Here is a 15,283-nt window from a genome sequence, read left to right as displayed (position 1 = left end):
AATTTTAATCAGTTTTGGGTTAGGCACGATAGCATATCTGTCTGGCTTGTTTATTATGTGAATAATATAGCCTCAAATGATGCATTCACCAACAGACTTAAAATCTTTCTGTGTTTGTTTAAAACCCTTTCATATTATCTGAAGGCATCAGATAAAATGAACACCTTTTGCTGTATAATTTTGTTTCTCACCAATTAGTTTGTCATAGTGTGATGAAAAGCAAAACTCTCTCCTCCCCCCTCTCTCTCTCTCTCTCTCTCTCTCGGAGCACCTCCCTCACTTCAAGTGGAATTCCGATTCCTGTCAGGTTCCGGGGAAGTTTATTTAGTCACGTGACACAAGCTTTTCTATAATGTACCTGTTGTTCCGTCAGCTTCCCTCTCCCCTTCGTGGGTGTCATCGCCACTGCTTTGCATGAGGCAGAAATCCCACGCGGAGTCGTGTAAAACATAATCACTTTATCTGAGGCTGATTCGAGACAAGGACTCGTCCACACTCCCTTCAGTTCCCAACGAGGAGAACCGTCTCTGGCAGAGGCCCAAAAGATAATTACACCCCTGGGACAAGAGCGTGTGCACAGCCTGACAATCACATTTGCTCTCTTACTTCTCTTAAAGAATGCCATTCCACTCTACGTCCCAAATTACAAGTGCTGGAAGGGAAAATTCAATTCCCTTGAAAAAAAATATATTTTTATGCACCGCGTGAAAATTAATTGCTCTCGTCTTTAACTGCCGATGGAGCAAACTGTGATGTGTTTTACATGTTTGTCATAAACATTGTCACTCACATTTCCTTTAGTCAATTTGTTATTTATTATTATTATTATTATTATTATTATTATTATTAACTTATAGAATGACACTGATGCATGCAAATAGAAAATATTGTTTTCTTGTTTACTTTTTGAACGGAGAAAGGAGTCTGCCCTCTTTTTACATTTTCACTTTGTTAAGACAGGTAGACAGCAGAGAGGGTAACAGATAGAGAAGAGATGACAGGTCAGAAAAAGCAATGGCAGGGATCGAACCCCAGGCTGTGTGGGGAGACTCTGACTGCAGCACACATTTAGCAGCAAAAATAAATAAATAATAAACACAATGTCTTGCCTTATAATTACTGGAATGTGGACAGCGTGTTATTTTGATTGACAGTGTCCAACCTGTACCATGGATTCTGGCTGAGGTGCGTGTCCAGCATGTTCAGGTCAATCCCTTGTGAGACAAACTGCACTAGTATAACTTGTTTGGATTTCCATACAAATGTATGTCATGGCTTTACTGAAGTTGAAATTGTTCTTACCTTAGTGAGGAAAAGTGTGTTCTCAGTGTATTCATTTCAAAGCCTTCAGTGACACAGCGTTTCATAACCACTCCATAATCCCCGCCCCTCAAGAAAATATAGAGCAGTCAACCTGTCTTTTAGTAAAATAGAATTTCAGCGTGGCATAAAACATTCAGGAGCTTTAACCACGTATGAAACGCCTCAAATGTTAACATGGGACTTTAGACAGATCCTTAATGTTTGACTTGTTTATGAAAAATGACTGGCGCTTTTCCGATCGAAATGAAAGGGGCGCTATGCTAATACCTGCGCCTAACAAAGTAGGTCATATTTATCCAGCGGAAGAGAGAGAACTTCCAATCAAACGGTAACAAAGAATCTTTAATTCAGGGGCCCCGAATCAACAGGGCCGAGAGTGACAAGCTCACCTTGACGGTTCCCGCACTCCGCCGCGCCGCTCTGACACGTCCCCCCCGCGTCACGCGGCGTGATCAAAGGCGTCTCCGGAGCCTCTCTGTCAGACGGCGCGTCCCCCCCCGCCTCCCGGGCGGCGCCCGACGCGGCACAGCCGTCCGCCGTCACGCTGAGTCTGTCAGCCAGCCCTCTCCGGCTCGACGGCCCTGATTGGGATCGCAACACGACGCGTTCGGCGGGCTATTGATGTTTTATTAAGGAAGCGTCCCGGGTTCAGGAAGTCAGGGATTGTTCTGAGGGGGAAGGAGCGCCTCCGCCTCGGAGAGGAGGAGGCTAACGTCGAGCTGTCGCTTCGAATCCGCTGCGAGAGAAAGAGAGGAAAACAACAAAAAAACGACAAACAAATAGGAGCAGGACTGTTGTTTGTAAGAATTTAACAGGGTATTGATCTCTGTGCATAGCCTCCTTACCGCTACAACCACTGCCACCATTTTGCGTCTTCTTTCCACTTGTGTTGGCTCTGGAGGAGCAGCGATGGAAAGTTGCAGTTTGCATAGCGATTTCACTAAATCATTTTACTATCAGTTAATATAGCTATTTCTAAATGTTAATTATATTACATATTGCATAAAACACGTTATTATGCATGTTAAATAATGATTGTGTGTATATTGCATTTTGCATTGCGAGATATGTTCACCAGAGGTCTTGAGTTCATTGCAATATCTTTTCCCATGGATGTTTAGCTTAATTCATGTTATTCATTAATTTGTATTTGTTAGTAATGCAGTGCATGTGGTGCCCTCAAAAACTACTGTAGAGTATCATCTTGTTTAAAGGACAAATTGACTGTTTGAAGAAAAGTTCATTTTACAAGGCCTTTTTAGCCTCATATAGAACCTGATGACAAATATAAGTATAAAGCTAAATTCAGTTGTGCTTATAGGATTTCTCAGCTGCATGGCACATGACTGAATGTTATTTATGTATACATATTCCCTAGCTAACTGCCAGCTAGTGTAAAATACAATGGGTTTTGATTCACATTTGTTTCAAATGCCATGTTGTTTGTTTGTGCATAGCTTATCACAAAGCAAGGGAGCCTGTATTGTAAAAAAAAAAAAAGAAATGGAATAATTGCGAGACAGCTGGTGAAATTAAGAGAGATAAAAGAAGATGGTATGAAAGAGTACCTAAGAGCTATGAGCTTTTTGTAACCTTTGGCAACAAGTTGCCATTAGCTCAAACAATGTTACTGGGAGTACATCAAAGCACAGATGGCATGGACAGAGAGTACTGTCTAGCAGACATTAATGGAAACATGGTAAAATGTCATATCTTTTGTGCATTGTGAAGCCATTTCAAAGCACAATTTATTTTACAGCCAATTTTACTAAGTCAGTCACCATATCCACATTTTATTAGTGGTGCAAGCACAAAAGAAAAGTTGTTGCATTCAGAAATATGGTTCCAAGGGGAATTATTGCTAAACATTATTTTGATTTGATTAACTTTTAAATTCTTATACAGTTTTATGATGAGGGTTGCTGTATGAAATGTTCTGGTGGCTGTTAAAATGGTCAGACATACTGTATTCCTAATTTTCTTTTTTTTCCTTGAGTGGAATTTAAAATGTACTTGTTAATTCCTTGTGAAATGAATGCCATATATTTGATCATCCTCACATTTCCGCTTAGATTACTTGTACTGTATAACGAGTCATGACTCATGGTGGCTATTTTGTCTTTGGTACCAGTCACTTTTTCTGCCTGTGGGCTGCAGACTTCAGGCAGCCATCGAATGCAAAGGATTTGCAACTAAGCACTAAATATGACAACTTTATTTAAAACGGGGCGAGTAAAAGAGCAATAATTCCCACACGGATCACCTGATAGGGATGTAAATATCCTGCAATACAGAGCCAAAAAAAAATAAAAAATTGAGTCACTGCCCTCATACTTATGGACTACACCATAATTAATATAAAAGAAAGATAATATAAAAGACTGGTTGTTAAGGATACTGCTGAAAGATGCTGTAAGTTACAGAGGTCAAGCGTAAACATGGGTCCACTGCATTCATAAATAATGCAGTGTCGTACTAGCAGAAACTACACTATAGTTTCTCAATATTCTTCTACATGTGAACTTACTATGGCACATGCTCATATGTTATTTTTACCATGATATGTATAGTATTTCATAAAGGATGAAGTTACCCATGCTCCCAATTATGGATTGGATTGGCCACTCATGGACCAGCAAAGGCATCATTGCTTTTAAGACAGAACATACTGCAATACTGTTGGGGCTGAAATTCAACTGTTTTCTCTTTCAGTCATTTGCAAGAAACCAAAGATGCAATGGAGATAGAACTCAGAACACTGAGAGCAGTGATTGATGAAAACAAAATGGAGATTGGGAATTTAAAGGTATGTGACAATGAGTTAATCAAATGGAACCATGCATTTTTATAATTGCAATTTTCCATTTTCTGTATATACTGCTTTGTTATCTGGAACAGTCATAGTTACTATTAAAAGTGTTTTAATTTGTACAAACATTTGTAATTTGTACACATTATGTCCTCCTGAGATCTGGGAGTAGAAAAAGGTATTATTATAAAAATTGTTATAAAAATGATTTTGTTTGACAATACAAATGTATTGGATGACAAAAACAGTTTGCAGTGAAAATATTATATACAGTATTTTTGTACACACATATGTGTATTGGGATTGAATTACAAAAAACACATTTTGTGCTCCCCGATTTTTCATTTAGCACTGCTTTCTCCAGGAATGTTATAATCCAAATCCAAAAACATGCAGGTTAGGGTAATTGGGGTTGTGTCAATAGAGCATTGCTGCAAAAGAGCATGCGTGCTCAGTCCACCTGCCCCGCATAAATAAAGGTTAATAATGGTAATAATAAGTTGATCTGTAACCCGGGAAATGACCAGAAAACCTTTGCTGGAAAGAATCGCTCAGCTATTACAATGCTTCAGTTATTTGAATCATAAGGAGTCGTTTTTGCATAGTTGGTGGTCAGATGACAGTTGTCTCTTAAAGCACAGATTGTAGAGAGCCACTTTCTCTTCAGTGCCAGATATTAAAGCAGTCTGGCCATAGTTGGGAGGCTCATCATTTCGTACCAGATGGCCAGAGCGGGATAAGGGTGTTATTTAGCCTCCGATTCAGCATTGAGAGCAATGGTTATCCATAAGGATCCATCTCGGCTGCCAGCAGAAGTTTGCAAGTGAAAGAAAGTGGTTTATGACAATAGGAGTGTCCAGGAACACACGTTAAATGGTGGAGTTGGGTCTAAAGTGCGTTCAAATGGCTTTTCCCCGTGGAGAATCTTTTCTGAATGAAGGAGTGTTGTAAAGGCATTTTCCCTCCTTGTTCTGGTTCACTAAAGTAAGGAACTGGAATTTGAGGGTTATTGATATGGAGCAAATTAGTTAGTATTCAGAAACTGCATGCAACATTTTCTGGGCTTTATCTCAAGAAGCTGTTGCTATTTTTAAGTCACTTCTAAAATAGGAGCTACTAGAATACCCCCCTCAGCCTACCCAGAAATGAAAAAATGAATAAACTGCACTTCAGTTTGGAATAGGTGATACTCCAGGCACTTTACAATAACAGTCCAGATTTTATGTGTTCATGCACTTTCCCCATACTCGTTTTTAAATTTGTGCATAAAAATGTGAATGTAATTACAAGTTTTCACCAATAAACCAATAAAATGGCACCTACCAGGCCAACCTGAAATTTAGCTAATTTACGAGTTTGCAGGTTCTGCCATGCGGTTTCACATTGCGTTTCTGCGAGAGAACGACAGCAGCAGCGGCAATGACACGCTGCTGACGATACCCACGTGTAAAGGTGATGGTCATTAAGACCCAGCGCTCCTTTTAGTTTTAATCACACCCTCAAAAGTGCAGTAATCAGCACGGGCGGTGCCCAGAGGTTTTTAAGGCACAGCGGAGTAGCACACCTCGTTTCCTCGCGGTCATCCTTCATGTCCTGATGACTGCTCTTCTCGGAGTCCGATTGGTCAAGAGGATTCATGAGGTTTGTATTGCACTTCATCACCGTTAATGTACTGAGAGTTAATGAACTTCTGTTTCCCCCCTGCATGCCCAGGCAATCCACAGTCACTCTGCTAATCAGCAGGCACTTCTTAATCAGCTCAGAGGTCGTCTGGAGGTAGAGGAGTAAGTACAGTATTTGCTGATATTCTTTCGCCACCATCATGTTCAGTCCAACTGTGGTATTCTTTCCGCTCTGTGGGAAATTGGGGCACTCATAATAAACGTGTAGCAAAAAGTTATCTCGTTATTTCAGAACATTATGTATGTTCACGGATGCATGCTAGGTCATACTAAATTATTATTTCTGTGTTAAGTTTCAAAGTTTGCTAGAAAAACCAAACATGTTCTAATATTGCTAGTTCAGGGATTAATTATTCCAGGGATTAATCATAACGAAACAGAATACACTAAATATTTAAACTGCTTAACATAATTTTATGTTTGTATGATTTCGTTGAAGTGTGTCCACCATAATGCTTGTAAAATGCTGTAGCAAACCACACACATCTGCTTTGATTATGCTTAGTCAACCTGTTTTTAAGAACCAGTATAATATGTTAAGATACTTCTTATGCATCAATTCATGTATAATATTTATTTAAATGAATTACCGATGCTATATACACAACCCTAACCCTGGACTTTCAGGAACTATGATAACCTGAGCAAGCCTTTTCTCTGAACAAACCTTGTGGACACCAATTAACAGTTTTAAATGGCTCATATCTCTTAACAAACGTACGCAAAAAATGGAAGCTTTACACATTGAATTTAAATGTCCTTGTATTAAATCTGGGTCAACATTTTGATCTACATGGAAATCTAGTTTTATGCCTTATAGGTATGATGTTCCCGTTTCAAGTAAATGACTGAATTGTTATTTTAATCGGAATTTTTTTCCATTTATGTTTCTTATTACATTTAATGAACCATGGCTAATATGTCCACTACGTAATGGTTCAGAAACTGTACTTTCACGGAACGTTCGAAACAACAAACAAAGAGAATGCCAAGCGCTTTTGACAGGCAAATGAGAGGGTAAGCCACCCCTGAGTTCAGCCGCAGCACCGTGATGGATAAATAATGCAGGCTTCGTCTGGCGGAATAAGCAAACTACAAAACCCACGCTTCCCAGTCATGTCAAAGAGTATTTATCAGTGATGGGATATCTATTAGTTCAATTGAGAGAATAAAACATAAAGTGAGCGAGCATTACTGATGAGCACCTGCCTGCAGCCCTGACCCCGCCCAGCCCCTCCGCCTCATTAGCGCGTCTCTTCGCCGATCCTCTCCGTCGCCCCGGCTACATTCTTAATGAACTGCCCGCTTTTGTTTTCCTGCCAATCTCATTTGTTTTGGCCCCTATTGGTTTCAGATACAGTTTAAAGCTGTCAGTCATTTTAATGGCAGTATTAATATGTGACAGTAAGATGAATGGCTTTCTTTGTCTATTTTAATAATTGAGGTGGGGGAGGGGGTGGGGAGGGGGTGCTATATATAGATCCTCTTGATTGATTTTCAGAAAATGAATATAATAATCTAAATTGAGATAAGGATATTCAATCAGGCCCTTTGCCTCGATTTCTTATCCTTTTCTGCCATTTTGAATTTATGGTCTTTTACCGGTAGGTTTTATCTAGGTTTTAAGTCGCATTGCATTTCAGTTATATTTTACATAGATAAAGATCAAACAGTATTCATTTTTGCAGAACTGAAACAATACCTATTGGACTTGATCAGTTATTCATTAAATGTGTCCATAGAAATCCTGCTCAATGTTGCAATAATTTATAATACTACAGGAAAACTATCTAATAATTAATTTGTTTGTAACCTAATCAGCTCGTGCAATAATGACGGTTTGTTGAGATCCACTAGATTAATTGTCACATCTATAGCATTTTACAGAGGGAGTACAGAAGTTGTGTTTTCTTACATTCTTAGTGCTGAGCCATTTCCTGTAATTATTCTCTGCACTCTTAGAAATCATTGGTGTGGTACTGTATGTTGTGTGGTGCAAGTTATGGGTTTCTCGGCAGGCTGTTATATTTAGGCACTTAGGTACTCATGTACCATCATGTACCAGTGGTATACCACTCATGTACCTCATGTACCAAGTGCACACTGGAGACAAATATAACACAAGGTCAAAAACCTTTAGAAAATTAAATTTAGTATAGCTGGTTGTGCATGTGTTTTCAATTTATATTTCTGTGGTTTTACATATTTCTCTGTACAGTTCGCCATGCTAATTATTAAAATACCATTATTCAATGGAAGGAAAATTTAAAGGAAGAATCTGTCATTAAAAAAACATTCAGAATATTGTTGTGAAAAGTCAGTTATAAAATATATGTGGGCCTGCTTTATTCTTTAAATGTGTATTTGTAGGGCATAGAATGTGCCATGTCAGTCCTTTTCCACCGTTGTTATACTTTGTTCCTTTCTGAGTGAAGCCACTGGGATACGTTCATTTGGGAATATTAATGAGACATGTCCCTGACTCTGTATCTGTGGGTTTTAACCAACAGACTTCCAGAGAAGGCCTGTAGTCCAGTAGATTCTGCCCCTCATACAGCCACTGCTAAAGCTGTTTGACTGACAGCTGTGGCTGCCATATTGCCACCAACTGTTTACCAGCGTTCCGTATGATGACAGAAATCTAGCCACAATTATCTGCTCTTAATTACCGAATCCCCAGTGATTACGACTGTGGATTACTGTAAATGTTCAAAGAGGTTGTGTGAGCCTGTCATTATCCTTAACGTTGTGTGTAATTTTAATTTTAGAAATGGAAAATTGGAGTATGGAAAGTGGTCTAAAGAAAAAATGAGTGAAAAACTGGTGAAGTATATTTAACTATTATAGAGCATTTGGTCCCTCTTGGATACATTCTTATATAAACACCAAACATTGTACTGTGGTTCTTGAAACATTATCTGTTGCACATTGTCCACCCGTGCATTTCCCTACATAAAACAAGCCGATTTAAAAGCCTGATTAGCCATCAGCTGTGACATATACTGTCATTACTTGGCTAATTTTAAATTCACACTCGATCTTAATGGAAAGAAGGCATTAACATATATGCGCGTAATTATTCCAGTGTAAAGCGTCCACATTTACTTTTGTTTCTGGTTTTCCCCCGTTGCACAAATGCTTTCAATTAGAATAACATTTGAAGAGATGGACCAGGGGATTTGTAGTATACAGAACTAACTTAAGTATGTTTGTCAGGAAAAGATGAGGACAAAAATAGTTTAAAGCTACCATGCCATCCTTGTAAATTGAGCAAACCTATAGCTTTAATTCCCAGTAGAATTTGTGTGACCTCAGAAAAATGATTAATGTTTCATTAGTTGAAACTTAGAGTTCTATTTCTTGGAGCTGTGTTAAATGAAACTATTATTATGAAGAAAAATGTTTGGCGCAATCATTTTCAGATATTAAATATTTAGCAGAGGTTGAATTGGAGTTGAGTGGAAGATTATTTTTTTTCCATTCTTTAAAAAAAAAAGTTCTCAATGTGGACATTGAATTAAGGGTAATGAAGACATGCTGTTGAACCTCTTGGAAATGGGTACATTGACGTCCACTGTCCTGATTAAAATAGGTACATTGATGTCCTCTGCCTTGATTAAAACCCTTGAAAAAGCCCTTTTATTTTCTGCCAAAACAGAATTTTTAATGTTCAGTGATATGAAACAGTCAAATGAGAATAGGGAGAGGTAATTTATATTTTTTAAAATTGCAATTACTTGTCAGGGAAAATGTATTTTTTAATATAAATCTTCATAATGGCCTCCTATCATCTTGGTTGCTTTGTTTTAAGTTTCTGCTAATAGGGAAGAAAGTTTGTGCAGGAATGGAATTCATTAGGCTGGCGACAAATATGCAACTCAAGCGCGATTGACTTGTTTCCATCCGCTGCTTTTATACAAAGACTGCATAAAAGGCTCTCTTCATAAGAAAATGATCATTAGAAATATTTGTAATGCACAGTCGACAGTGGCTGATTTTCTGTGTACAAATAAGTATTTAGGAAGTTAAATGTATCTTGCAACTGGAAAAATTTCATTATGGCATAAAATAGTCTCTTTAGATTCTGGAAGAATGGGTTGTACGATATATACTGTTAATAAGTATTCATTAGTTCTGTGAAATAAATTGTCTTGCCCCAAGAGAGCTGCATAATGCGGGCCTTGTTGTACAACTTTTATGCAAGTTCAGTTCTGTACAGATATTTTGAACTTTTGTATCTTAATTTTTGTTTATACCTTTTCTTGTCTAGCTGGCCTGTCGGCTCTCTAAATTTCTTCCAAAACACGAATGTAACCATTAATTTGGACTGTCCATTGTCCAAATTAATATTGAAAATTAGGTTTTTCATATCATGGATGAGGTAATAATATGAAGTGAGTGTATTTATTTCTTATATATTTAATATCTATTTATACATGAGGATTTCAAGAAATGGAAATGGAATGACCTTTTCTTTGACCAGATCACAATAAATGGTCTTAGCTGTGTTATACATAAACCATTACCTAAAACCTTACTTTGAGGGACAGGTATTGAATCTCATCTGTTCCTCAAGTCATGTTCCTCTTTATTAATTAGCTGTGCAGTAGGTATTTTTGGGTTTCGTTTTTTACTTAATCTAAAATGAGAACACTTAAAAACATGATTTTTTTTCCGTCAGTTTAAATTGTGTATGTATCCTTAAATTGTGAAATACTATTTGAACACCCTAGGGTGCACATTGTATTTCCTCAAAATTTTATTTAGGACTATAGCACATGGGTAAAACAGCTTGTTTTCTGTTTGTTAAGGGTTATGAGTATGGATCACTTTCAGTTCTTGCTCCGGTGCCCAACCACCTCTAACTGTGTTACGTGTCTGCTTCTAGGATTGAGAGGGAGAACCTGGTGACACGGAGTCTGTGCCAAATCGAAGCCATGCAAACCCGTCTGAAGGCCAATATGGAGTCTATCGCTCTCCTCAATGAGCAGGTAAAGACACCATGGCCTGTTGTCCCACTACAGACAGTAACACCTTAAAGACTCCAAAGATTCCAAAGACCATTTCCCATCTTTGAATATAAAACAAAAAGGGGTTTAATTTTAGTTTATTGTCCTTTTTAGAAAACAAAGGTAAGAAGCATATTAACATAATAGCTAGGTTAAATGTGATATTTAATGAAAGAAACGCAAAGCTTCTTGAGCAGTGTTTTCTGCTTTGTGTAGCTGTTCTGTTCTGTACAATGCCTTGTAGAGTAATGGTCAACAAATGGACTATATAGATTCCATTCTGTTGTTGATTCAGCGTAGTAACTATGTAATGTGTTGTTTAGAAATACTTTTGCTGAATGTGGGGGGGGGGGGGGGGGGTCATGGTGCTTGATGTGTGAGATGCTGTCTTTCTCTTGCTGTCAATGGGTGAAAAAAGAAGCTGCCTTCTTATTGTATGGCCATTTTCAATGGAAAAATCCCCAACGTCCCCAGTCCTAAATTTTGATAGATATATCTGTAGATATTTTCGCCCGTGTGTCACAAAAGGTCTTTGTCCCCAGAAAACAACAAGACCGTGGCAATAGTGGATGGTAGTGGAATGAAACCTTTGGAACATGAAACGGTTATAAAAAGCCAGAGCAGGAAGTCATTATGCTGTTGAGGGAAGGACCCAGTGAAGCCGGAGACTTGTGAAATATTCTCATTATAGGTCATCTCGGTAATTACCTGACACCTACAGATGGAGTCACTTCTTAATCAAACGAATGAATCATTACTGATATTGATTCAGACTAAGATGTTTGAAATAATGACTCCACTAACTCAAGCAAAAATTTCAAGGTAATTTCGGGAACTTCTTGCACAGACGTTTCAGTCTAAATAATAATGGAATGTCTTACTTCATTTCTGTGTAATGGTAAGAAAATGAGCATGGCAGCGGAAGCTAAATTGCCCCTGCCTAATCTGCATAGATTGCTGCCCTGGAATGGAGTCGGGAAAAGGATTTGATTTCTAATTTCTGCACCCGCAATTCATAACACAGTACAATTGGCGTCCATTTCTGAATGAAATGAGACGGACTGAATACGATGTTGCAGTTTTAGTTAGAAAAGATCGCGTTCATGCAGTAGTTTCTCTGCGATACATTAGCTGGGACGTGTTTAATCTAAGGACCGTAATTTATCAATGATGTGTTATTTTGTCGTGTCTTGAACTGGGGTGACTTTGGATCTTTCTGAGCTGAAATGGATTTGCAACTGCTGGGGTTTGGGCCCACTGCTATTTTTTATCGAATGACATTCCCGATGGAGCCATACAAAATTGAAGATTGTTCATAAGTAAAAATGCATCGATCGTAGGACTGTCTATCAGTTTCAACTAAAATAAAATGTATTATGTGATCTCTGACATTTAAGCCAACTCAAACATTTTTTTTTATCTTAGTACATTTTGATACGGGGAATGCAAACCCGTGGTCTCCAAAGCTCAGTAACTCAGATTTCTCCAGACTAAATGCTGGAAGCAGCTAGATGCAGGCAGGAGTTTTTTTAAAGGGGATTTCTGAAGGATTTCACACCATCCCACATTTGTATTACAGGGCCCTTAAACCTGAGTAACTGCAGTAAAAGAGGCATCCATAATCATTTGGAGCCACAACCATATGGATGTTGAAATACCAGTTGAAATACTTAAACTGCACCGTATCACAAATGATCATTTACAGTATAACCATGATAGCACCTTTCATGATTTACTTGTTTACTAGATGCTAGGGTGATTTAAGTAACTTCTTTGCAACTTTGATAACTTTATGTAACTTCTGCGTTTGTGCCATTTTCTTCACAAAAACCCCCCACTGGGCAGTAGGCAGCAGGTGTTGGTACCCAGGTGCAGATGTGTCACCCTGCTTCGGCAGGCTGTTCAGGAACTGAATTACAGACACTTTGATACAAATCGCTCGATCAAGCATAATTGAAACAAATTTTGCACGTATAGTCAGTCCAAATTCATGCAACTGTGTATTAAAGTTGCAGAAGACTTTTGTGGGGATGATTAATTGTGGACATTGTAGATATGGAAATGATAACGCCTTTGCACACGTTTAGTTTTTCACTTAAACAGACTTTTAATAAACTGTGTCAGTTTGGAAAATGCAGTTGAAATGAGGCTAAAGACAACCGCGTGAAGTGTAACCGTATTTGTTCGTGGTGCCTGCTCACACAAACCACCAAGCTGTGCGTTCTGTAGAATTCATGTATAAGCGGAGTGAGACAGTGAAATAAAAGCGCACTCCAAATAGCGGAAGCAGGAGAAAGTAGAAACATAACCTACTGAATTTGTCATGATGGTCGAATTTAAAAATATTATTCCTAAAATAATATTCCTTTATTTCAAGAAAGTACTTTTGCGACGTATGGTTTTATAATCTTTGTGAAATGAGGTTGATGTGAATGCAAAATCAATGCTGTAATGCTGGACAGGCCCGGCTTTGCTGGGTGTCAGGTTTGCCGGTATAAAATTTTAAAAAACATTGCTTTTTTGATGTTAAAATAGTGTCCAAATGACTCAATAACTTAATAATAAATCGACACATGGGGAGACATTAGACAAAGAAAAAACACCTATTGTGACTACATGTTCCTGTGGGAGAACATTATTGATTTATATTGAAACGGGTGGCTGGCACTTGTGAGCAACGTCTCAACAAAACCAGGAAGTGAGCTCCAAAAACAAAGCTTATGTTTGGCCACTTGGTTTCAAGCCTGGCTCTTTACCCACTACTGATTGCACCGCACTGTCAAAAGGTTGTTACTCATACACCAATTATAAGCAGAAACAAAAAGGTTTTTGTAACTATGGGAAATTAAAACAAACTGCAATATTTCAGGGTCTGTCCCATATCTTTTTAATTTTGCTTTTGATGCAGTTTCAAACTTGAATATTTTCATTTTTAGAATCTGTCCTCAAGTCCAGTCATTTAATTTTGACGATTCCTGTGAATAATACTTTGCCTTTGGTGGACTTAATTTTGAGTGATGGACTGAGCTGTAATGTGTTACAAATGCGCTGGAGCAAGCTGTGGATGATTATTTATTTATTCAATGTTCTGTCAAATTTTGGAATTCCCCCTGAAAGAGGTGGCCCACTGCAGCATTCTCCACACGTCATGACACGGCCTCGAACTCACCCCCCACCCAAAAACCGACCATTTACAAACTGTACGTCCCAAAATAAGAAGAACCCAACCTGCTTATTAGCAAGTCTTTTTCCCACTTTCCACATGCGTTTCTTGTGTTTGGGTCTACCCCGTATGCCACAGGAAGGGACATAAGATTTCTATTAAGAAGGAGAGAGAGAGAGAGATCATGTGACCTCTGGTCTGTATTTTATGTCCTCTGGTTGGACCGCGGTCCCTCAGAGAGCCCCGGCCTAAGGTGAGCCCTGCTCCTGAGCTTTCGTCATTGCCCCGTGGCCATTGGCTGGCTTCCCACCCTTTCCCTCAGCGACACGCCCTCCTGGCTAGGCTCAGACTCGCGCTTCTGCCTGGCCCGTTGTTCTGCTGGGCCTTCCAACGGTGGTTTTGGTAGACTTGCAACAGTAACCACTGAAACAAAGTGTGGCTCCTAATTGGCTGGGAGAAGTAAGTCCCCTGGAATTCCCCTCTGTGTGTGTGTGTGTGTCCGTGTGTGTGTATGTGGAAATATGTATTTTTTATTTTGTATTTGACTTTTTGGGGGGGGAGGGCAGGGGGGTTTAAATAGACTTTTCTGTGACCTTGTGTTTTGTTGGATAGACTTTTGCTGCTTAATTTTTCTGTTTCTTTCCTCCACCCATCAGTGTAGAACCACACAGACTGGCTCCACTTAAAATGTAATTATAGTACAAAAATAAAAGATAATTATGTTTTCCCTCTTTCCTCCATCATGCTGAATCTTTTGAATGACCTGTAGGTCCATCGTCTAATTCCATCAATTTTCCCAACTTTGATGTGATTGTCTGCAGTAGTTAACTGCTTGTTTTGAAATACTGTGATTTGTTTTGTTTCATGGTTAACTGTAAAAATCGTGTTTAAATCCTATCCTCTAATCTTTTAAATTGGTTGTTTTCATCTGTAAATTATGCTATTACATGGTTTCTTTGCATTCATATCAAACACTCAAAACGTCACCAGACAAAAAAAAAAAAAACATTATTTTTCAAATCTGCATTCCTGTATCTATGAGTGAAACAAGCCATAATTAATGCTTATGCTATATAATGGATGCCTATTAATTCTTCCAAATGTTACACATATTCATTCCTGTGCGTTAATAACAATTTAGCGCATTTCCACATAGCAATGCATATCTTTGAAAAATCCTGTCATTCACTGACGAAGATATTCAATGTGATGGTGAAAGGGGATTTACTATTTTATTTTTCCCATTATTTTTACTTCAGATTACTTGGTAACAGGATATAAAATGTAACTAATATTA

At 38.4% G+C, this 15,283-nt stretch overlaps 1 protein-coding gene across 2 annotated transcripts in view; it reads left to right on the top strand.

Annotated features, from left to right (window-relative positions):
- LOC118226517 (trichohyalin-like) overlaps positions 1-15,283 on the top strand; it is a 126,063-nt gene that overhangs the window by 109,158 nt on the left and 1,622 nt on the right. For both annotated transcript variants that reach the window (XM_035416228.1, XM_035416229.1), the window contains 3 exons: positions 4,036-4,129; positions 5,846-5,916; positions 10,703-10,805. In XM_035416228.1, the coding sequence (XP_035272119.1) occupies positions 4,036-4,129; positions 5,846-5,916; positions 10,703-10,805 (268 nt within the window). The remainder of the gene's footprint in view (positions 1-4,035; positions 4,130-5,845; positions 5,917-10,702; positions 10,806-15,283) is intronic.

This window comes from Anguilla anguilla, chromosome 4, assembly GCF_013347855.1.
Source record: "Anguilla anguilla isolate fAngAng1 chromosome 4, fAngAng1.pri, whole genome shotgun sequence".
In the NCBI taxonomy this organism is placed as follows: domain Eukaryota; kingdom Metazoa; phylum Chordata; class Actinopteri; order Anguilliformes; family Anguillidae; genus Anguilla; species Anguilla anguilla.
This window is presented reverse-complemented; position numbering and strand designations above follow the sequence as displayed.